The sequence below is a fragment of the Apium graveolens genome, chromosome 1 (assembly GCF_009905375.1).
Source record: "Apium graveolens cultivar Ventura chromosome 1, ASM990537v1, whole genome shotgun sequence".
NCBI classification, from domain to species: Eukaryota; Viridiplantae; Streptophyta; class Magnoliopsida; order Apiales; family Apiaceae; genus Apium; species Apium graveolens.
The window spans coordinates 195,368,749-195,377,895 of NC_133647.1; the positions used below are offsets into that span (position 1 = coordinate 195,368,749).

The 9,147-nt window shown below is 32.5% G+C and overlaps 1 protein-coding gene across 2 annotated transcripts; it reads right to left on the minus strand.

Annotated features, from left to right (window-relative positions):
* Window positions 1-1,766: 1,766 nt before the first annotated feature.
* Window positions 1,767-8,556, minus strand: LOC141675650 (7-deoxyloganetin glucosyltransferase-like). 2 transcript variants are annotated; one of them, XM_074482057.1, is made up of 2 exons: window positions 7,947-8,556; window positions 1,767-2,969 (listed from the first exon to the last, which is right to left on the minus strand). In XM_074482057.1, exons 1-2 carry the CDS (start codon window positions 8,452-8,454, stop codon window positions 2,011-2,013), a joined length of 1,467 nt encoding a protein of 488 aa, XP_074338158.1. In that variant the 5' UTR covers window positions 8,455-8,556; the 3' UTR covers window positions 1,767-2,010. The 2 variants fall into 2 exon arrangements, with proteins under 2 accessions (XP_074338158.1, XP_074338157.1); XM_074482056.1 differs by having other exon boundaries at window positions 1,767-2,975; window positions 7,947-8,554.
* Window positions 8,557-9,147: the final 591 nt, after the last annotated feature.

A 9,147-nucleotide genomic window follows, 5' to 3' on the forward strand; every position in this document is an offset into this window, starting at 1 on the left:
TTGGAATCCCCTCGAAGAGAAGAATACGTTCCAATAAATACACACCATTAACACATAATGTGTCTCACTCATATAGAGTCTCAAAATGATTCACAACTTAGTCTAAAATACTAAGTTTGTCCAACAAAAAGCTCATTCAGAAATAAAGAAATAGTAATATTTGAAACCAATAGAGTGGATAGTTATAGGGGTACTAATTAGGTTTAGAGGCTTAGGTCGGCAAAAGATTAATCCTAATTAATCCCCATGTTTAGTGCGCAGCGCGAAAACATATTTGAATTTAGGTCTCTATTGACACGATTACACGGTTTTGCTAAAGTTTTTTTTTTTTTGACAGGTGCTAAAGATATTTTTACGGCTATGACTAAACAACCTGTTCAAAGAAACATAGGGTTTGTTAGAAAACATAATCAGTCACCTCTCTAAATATCCTGCTTCTTGTATTGTTACGGGCCGGGGATTAGAGTGAGCCCCAATTATCAATTCTTTTATTTTTATATTTTTATTTTGGTTTGACTCGGCCTGCCAAAAAGATATTTAAGTAGATGCATATAGAGAACCTTAAAAAAAGATAAATCAGATTTCGTTATAGCATTTTCAAACATAGTTAGCTAAAATAACATAAAACTTAATTATGGAATTTTTATTAACTTAAAAGGTGATATGTACTTGTATATGGGATTTAGCATAAAATTGAGACTCCTTGTGTCCATTTTAACTAATATTTGATTTTTTAACACGTTTTTCACTTTGACAAAGATAACTACTTATACTTGATAAAAATATTAGCTTATATCAAATTAAAGTTTAGATTTTAAATTTTAATTTGTTATATATATATGTATGTGTGTGTGTTAAAATTATATTAATAATAATGTATAAGCATATTTTTTTAACACCTCAATATACATGATAAAAAGTAAAAATATTTAGAATGGAACACAGACAATACAGTTAAACCTTTTAAAGTAATATGGCTGGTACCAAAAAAAAATATTACTTCAAAGAGTTTACTACTTTATCGGGAGTAAATATACATTTTGTCCATTATATTGAAACCGGAGAAAAATATTATTTTAACAAGATTATTACTTTATTGATTATTATTTCATTGAGGTTCATCTATGAGTTTTCTGCTAAAATTCAATAAAAACACCAATATAAATGAAATTGACTAAAATTTTACTTTAAAGAGGTGAATTTCTTGAAAGGATGGAGTTTTGACAATTTTTCCCAATATTCCTGTCGGAGATGGTGTGATCTAAATGAGCATAAAATCTTATCGAGTTTCTAAATGAAGCTTACGAAATTTTATTGAAAAAACTGTGTTGATCCAGAACTTTTAAAGAAAACAAAGTTAAAATATGCATGAAAGAATCCGTACCTTTATTTTTCGTTTCCCTAAGTAAACTCACTCATGTTAAATAACCGATCACTCTAAAAATTTAAGTTGGATAAAGAATGTTAGGTAGACAATTGCTCTAAATTATAAGGTGGTAGAAGAAGGTCTCAATATGATATTATATTTTTTTAAACTCCCATCAATTGTATGTTAAGTAATCAATCGCTTTAAAACCTTAAGGTGGTAGATGATATTAAGTAACTAATCACTCTAAAATAATAAGGTGGTAGAAGAAGGTTCGAACATGATCTTACACTATTTAAGACTCTCCTCAACTACGATTGACAACAACCAATACGACCAATATAAATAACAAATATTTAAATTAAATAAATGAAAGTGTGATGACTCAAACCCAAACATCAAACCCAAATATGATTTTATACTCTCTAACAAAGCGCACATAATCCAACCCATGACCTCCTCACAAGGAGTCAAAAACTAAAATGATGGAAATTCAGTTTCTTCATATTTATTACATAATGAAATTAAAACCGGAAGCTCGTAAAATCCATGAAAACTAAAACTTCTCATTCATGTGCATGGCTGCAAGCCTGCAACTCCTGCAAGCCTGCAAATAGCACAGAAACACACCCTAATCCAATGCACTAGTTCTTGATGTTTGATAGAATCACTTCATTCACCAATCGATCCACGTCCAAGTACGATGAACCTGAACAAGAACTAAGAATGGTGCTCTCAGATTTTCCTTTCCATTCCAAAGCCCTTTTCTTCATTTCCTTTCCATTCTCTTCTTCCATCAACTCCCTCACCACCTTTTCCACTCCTTCTCTCTGCACATCTTCCTCAACTTCAATGCCAACCCTCCACAATTTGCAGACACAATGTCGGACGCTTGGCTGGTCCGCGAAAAAAGGCCAACAAATCATCGGCACTCCAGCTGCCAAGCTTTCGAGGGTCGAGTTCCATCCACAATGAGTCAAAAACCCGCCAATTGACAAGTGGCTCAACACTTGTTGTTGGTCACACCAGCTTGCTAACAAACCTCTTCCTTGAGTCTGTTTCACAAAGCCCGAAGGGAGGGCAGGTGAGTCGTCGTCGTTGTCTATGACAAGATTCGGTCTTATGATCCAAAGAAAATTTTGCTTGCTATTCGCAAGTCCCCATGCGAACTCCTCCAATTGTTTCGGGCTCATCACAGTAGTGCTACCAAAATTCACATAAATCACCGACCCTGCTTCTTTCGAGTCCAGCCATTCAACGCAGCCCGAGTCTTCTTTCCATAAATTGAATTTTATCGACTTAGTACTGTCTTCCGAGTTAACAGAGCTGTAAAGGCTGTGAATTGGACCAATGGAGTACACTTGAAGATTCATGATCTTCGAAATTTGGTTAACAATTTTACATTCCAGTGCATCGAAAGTGTTGAGAATAATTGCGGAAGCCTTAAAACCTCTCGAAATTTCAGTAATGCAGTACTCAACAAAGCAATCAGGCAATGCAGGTTCCCAGATCATTGATGAGATGTCACGCAAACGAACACTTCCCATCCCCTGTAGCCAATCAATGTAGTAGTCCAGATACGCATTTTTCACATCAGTACTTGCTGCCTCTGGAAAAATAGTTATCAAGTGGAATAGTCATAAAATATGCTGAAAGTTTATAATAAGACCCGTAGGGTTACAACTTGCAAATCATGATGCAGACCGCAGATCGCAGACATTAGCCCCTTACTCCCGAGTTTTAAAAAGAAACGAAAGCAGTGTAAAGTAAATATAGTGGTTTCACTTTCATTCATAGCTGTACTGAAGTACAGTACATGATCAAAAAAGATTTTTCATTTATCTAAGTTTATTATGTAGCTAGAGGTCATGCATTGATGGTCTCAGAAATCAACACAATACAAATTAAAAAATTTAAAAAGAGAAATCTAGACAATAAAAATTGGAAAATGTTAAATTCGGAGTTTTCTTTAACTTTCAGAACAAATAAACTGTGAAAAGATAAAACTGCCCTCCCTTGATATTCATTGTTCCAAAAAAATTTAATGCGAGGGTAACATTGTCTTTTCATAGCAAATTTGTTCCGGAAGTTAAGAAAAGAGTTCTGAATTTAATATTTCGCTAAAAATTTATAATTTTACAAAGAGAATACCTGAAGGAAAACTACAAGAAACATGATTTTTTTTTATTTTTTTATCGTAGATAACTCGCAGCCGCTACTATTCGGGTGCGCACTGGGTAAACCCTACGGGTTCATGATATTTTTACATTATATTATACCATTTTCACAGTATATTATACCAATCGATATTGCGATCGGTAAAGACTTTATTTCTTGCAGGGAAAAATAAAAGTAGGTCATCTGCTGATGGTCTCAAAAGTCTAAATTTAAAGAAACTTAAAAGTCAATGAAGAGAGCGTCCGAAGAAAAACAAAAATAGCATTAGAACCTCTCTTATAGAAATTAGCCATTTTTTCGAAAATCGCCGATAAATCGCTCAAAAATCAGTTAAAAATATTTGTCAGATTTGATCGAGTTCCGATAAATCGCCGATAAATCATCTCATTTTTAAAAAATTGTCCGATAAATCACAAATCGATACCTCAACCGAATACTACCGATTTCTGAAATCTGTAACACTAATTAGAATTTATATTGTGGGAAAAAAATTGAGATACCATTTTATTTCTCGTACTTATACTCCCTCTGTTTTTTTATATGTCGTTTGAGTTTTTTGCACACAATTCTAAGTTTTAACCGTGTAGATAAAATATTATTTTTTAAAATTTTCTTTTTATAAATCAAAATTTTAGTTTTATATTTTTATTCACAAAAAAATTGAAAATTATCATTCTAACTATACGGTCAAAATATTTAAAAGTGTGTGCACAAAAAGTCAAAAAACAGATGGAATAATAAATTCATATAAAAAAATCAAGTTGTGCAATTAAATGAACTTTGCTATCATCAACTGGCTAGTTAATTATAACTGCTATAAATAGGAGGCAGGGCACAAACAATCAAGCTGCAAAACTTATAATCATAGAATTAAATACTTCCATATGGGGCAAGTGCAAATTATTTACAGGCGGCTGCAAATTGCAATTATTCACGTGGATGTTTTTTGGCCCCATATTGTGCGAATCTCTCGTTTGGAGCGTGTAAGGGCATCTTCTGGTGGGCACCCCTAAGTGCAATTTTGACATATTTTTAAAAATATTATTTTTAATTATTTTTTATATCATATTATTATTGTCACTCTTTTTTATAAAACTCTTTTTTCATAAAATATTACAACGATTGACATTTATACATGTCAATTTCACTAAAATTACAAAAAATACTCCCTCCGTTCCGGTCAATTCTTTATGTTTGGTTTGGGTACGGAAGTTAAGAAATATGTATAAAGTAGTGAAAAAGATAAAGAAAAGTGGGTGAAGTGGTGAGACCCATTAATTTTTAATACTTATATAAAAGAGAGATAGTGGAATAAAAGTAGTGTGAAAACAGAGAAAAAGTGGCAAAGTAGTGAGACCCATTAACTATTTTTGGTAAGTTTTGAAATATAAAAAATCGGATGAGACATTGAAAAAGAAAAACGTAAAGAAATGGTGGGGAAACGTGAGAACATATAACAGGACGGAGGGAATAATATGTGTCCGACTTGTGGGAATCTTTTCGTGTACTTATAATTGGTCCCTACATATAGACCCTGCAATCTTGCACGATACACGAAAATTACAAATTTGACCTTTTTGATATATGAAAATAAAATAAATATATACGAAATTATACGAAAAAATTTAGTATGATTTTGGGTTTATCATAAATTACACGACATGATACTAAATATATGAAATAAATAAATATTTAATTAAATTAATTAAAATTAATGGTATACATATATTTTAAATCAATAATTTAAATTTAATTTTTACAAAAGATAAGTACAAAATGGTTTCAAATTTAAATTTCACAGGACTTATACTAGATTTTTATTGGGTTAAATGGCATTTTGGTCACTCAACTGACCGCAAACTTGCAGTTGGGTCATCCAACTCAAAAAACTTTCAATCACATCATTTTACTCTTAAAACTTTTCATCCAGGTCACTCGCCGTTACATTCCGTTAAAAATTTGACGGAATGCTGACTAAACTTGGTGACTTGGCTTAAATAAATTCACCGTGGCATGTATAGTCAGCTGATGCGGCATTTTGGTCACTCAACTGACTTGAAACTTGCAATTTTGTCATCAAACTGAAAAAAATTTCAATTGTATCACTGACCATTATGTCCATTAAAATTCGAAAAGAAAATCGAATGAACTGGTCTTATACAACATTAAGGCCCCTCCTATCACACCCTTTTATAACAAATAAACAGATTATCATTAATGATTTTACTCATAAAAACTGGGGGTGCACATGGGTCGGGTTGGCCACGTTAAATGTATTTTAGCAACCCGACCCATAGTTTGAAATTTTATAACCTAACCCTACCATTTGTTCGTTGGTTTCGATCGGTTTAAATTGAGCTAAACGGATTATTAAAAGTCATTAAAAATAAATAATTGTTAAAATATATATTTATGATAAGAGAATATTGTGCAAACATACGAGTCCAAAAATAAAACCACTTTACGAGTCATTATAGAACAATTTTGGGATTTTGAAATAAAATCCCAATAAAAAAAAATTCAAAATTTTTTCAAAATTTTGAATTTTTTTGAGATATTTATAACGACTTTGATATGAGAATTGAACAACATATTTATACATTTATTTATTGCATTTATATGTTCCAAAATTTTGAAAGAAAGAAGACAGTGGTTGTAGGGGTGCTCTTCGTTCAGTTTTTTTCCCAGTTTTTAATGGGCGTAATGGTCAGTGACTTGAATGAATTTTTTTTTTAGTTTGATGACCAAATTGCAAGTTTTGAGCCAGTTGAGTGACCAAAACGTCGCTTCATCCGACTGTACATACCATGATAGATTTATTTAATCCAAGTCACCAAGCTTAGTCAGCATTCCGTTAAGTTTTTAACGGAATGTAACGGCAAGTGACCTAGATGAAAAATTTTAAGAGTAAAATGATCTGATTGAAAGTTTTTTGAGTTGGATGACCCAACTGCAAGTTTGCGGTCAGTTGAGTGACCCAAACGCCATTTAACCCGATTTTTATTACTTATTGACTTAAAACTCAATTAATAAAAACTTACTCCCTCCGTAGATTATATGCATTGGAGGACGGGTGCTCGACACACCTTTTAACGCTAATTTAAATATTGTTTCATAAACTATTTCAATTTTTATTCTACTAATTAAAAATTTAATACTATAAGTTTAATATTCAGAAAACAAAAGATTTAAAAATGTGTGCCAAGCAATATACAAATAAATGGTACGAGAGGATAATATTTAAATTTTATTTTAATATAAAATTACACAAAATACGACACAAAATTTGTACTTACGTCGTGAAAATACTTGCGAAATGAAAAGGAACATTGACTGGTTGGTTGGATTTTAGTTTCACATTCATAATATAAAACAAACCAATCCCCAGCGCTAAGTTCAAGCGGTCCCTTTTTACCAACTAAAATTTGGTTGAAACGCTAAACTACGAATTTACCAACTAAGATTCGTTGAAACGCTAAATTACATACTCTCTCGGTCAATTGTTATTATTTTTGAGAGAGTGTCTGACACATATTTTAAGATGAATATAAAGTATAGTTCTAAATTTTTTTAAAAAAATTTCTTTTTCTGAATTAAAATAGAATATTTATACTTTTATTCAGAAAAATAAAATTTTTAAAAAAAGTTATAGAAGTATACTTTATATTCATCTTAAAATTCATGCCGGACACTCTTTTAGAAACGATAACAATTGGGAAGGACGGAGGGAGTAATTGTTTATAGTTTGCTCATGATATTTAACCTATCAAATAATAACATGGGTTGAGACGCAGGATTACGTGCTCCCTCGTCCCAAAATTCAAAATACAAGTCAATTTAACTGTTTACGTGTTTTTAAGATTAATAAAAAGGATAGTTATATAAATTTTTTTAATAAAAAAATACATATTAAATTTTAATTTAAAAAAGAAATTTTGGAAAAAAATATACGGATCTATGACTTTATACACGTTAAACTACGCGTAATAAGTTAAAAGATAATTATATTTTGTGATTCGTACTCTAGTTTAGGGAGGACATAATTAACAGAATCTGGTGCAGTTGCACATTCGGCACATGTTTTGGGGACAATCATAATAACTGAATCAGGGGGGCAGTTAGTTGATGTATGCAGCACAACTATATATTTGATTATTGTTGACTAATACAGGCATTATTGCCTGCATATAATTGATAAAATTAACGGTAGGTAAAGAACAAGAGAAATTTCTATACATGAATGAGAAAATTAAAATATACCCCTCGGTCCTACATGATTGTTTATCAAAACTTTTATTCAAAAAAAAATATTATGAAACTATAATTTTTAAAAACTGGAAATACATGCAAATAGTGAACTTAAACATCTGAGTGGGACGAGGGAGTATAATTCGTTGCTTACCTTTCTGCAGTTGAGAAGCAAGATTACGAATACGAGAGAAGTGCAAGTAACACAGAACGGTGAAAGCATTAACCGTCCAGAAGAAAACATTAGGAATGCCAAGCTCCTGCGACACCTCAAGTGTAAACGACATGGTAGCATCAGAAATGATACAAGTCACAGGAGGAACACCAGGAGAATTATTGAGCTTATTAACCAAATCTCGAAACGGGGCAAGACAATGAACAGCAGTAGAAACACAAAGCTCAATGGCATTAGGGAAAGCATCAGGGTTTTCCAAAGGAGGAGGAGTTAGCCCGTCAGGAATGGTTTCGAATCGAAAAGTGGGAGAGTCTCCTACAGGGGAATGGGATCTGAGTGAGCGTCTGTGGCTGAAGTCAGTGTGAACAAATGTGATGTAAATGCCTTTGGTGTGAAGAAGCTTGGCTAGTGTTAGCATGGGGGTTATGTGACCTTGACCTGGAAATGGCATGCACACTACATGACTGATTGGCTTCACAAGAACCATGGTGTAGAGAGAGAGAGAGAGAGAGAGTGAGAGCTAGCACAGAATGTTAGAAAGCTGCTTGATAGTTTATATTATGCAACTCTGCCGTATATTTGGGGGTTGGTTTGAATATATAGTTGGATTTTTTTTGGGGGGACGCATGCAGAAATTATTTTAGTAATTTATCGAAAATAGTTGCATTTAAATGAGTTGTGGTTCAGAGAGAGACCGACAGCTAGCACAAAATGCTAGAAAACTTGTTGATAGCCCGCAAGAGCTCGGAGATCGACACTCCTCGAAGGGCGTCAACTTTGTCACATAATTAAAAATATTATTTTTCAAATTATTTCCCGTACATATCATTTTTTGCTTTTTTATTTTAAAAAACACTATAATGATTGGCAACCCAAAAATGTTTAACTTCACTGATTCAATAAAAAAGTGCATAATAGAAATATATTAAAAAAATGATATTTTATATATTTTTGAGACCACAAAAGAAGTTGACACCCTACATTAGGGATGTCAACTTTTGATACCCCGTATTCACACCTCATGCCAACTCAAATGGCATCTCTCAGCTACAATCGAGTGCTAAAAACATCTTCAATGATTGACAGCCCTCAAAGGGTGTCAACTTTGCCCTAATTTGTAAGTGTTCTTCCATTTATTTTCCATTTTTATTTCTCTTTGTGCACTCGATCGATTCGCAGT

Coding starts and splice junctions, on each gene's coding strand:
- LOC141675650 (XM_074482056.1), bottom strand. CDS start 8,454: ATGGTTCTTGTGAAGCCAATCAGTCATGTAGTGTGCATGCCATTTCCA. Junction 2,976..7,946: donor TGCTTCTCAACTGCAGAAAG/GTAAGCAACGAA, acceptor CTATTTTTCCAG/AGGCAGCAAGTACTGATGTG.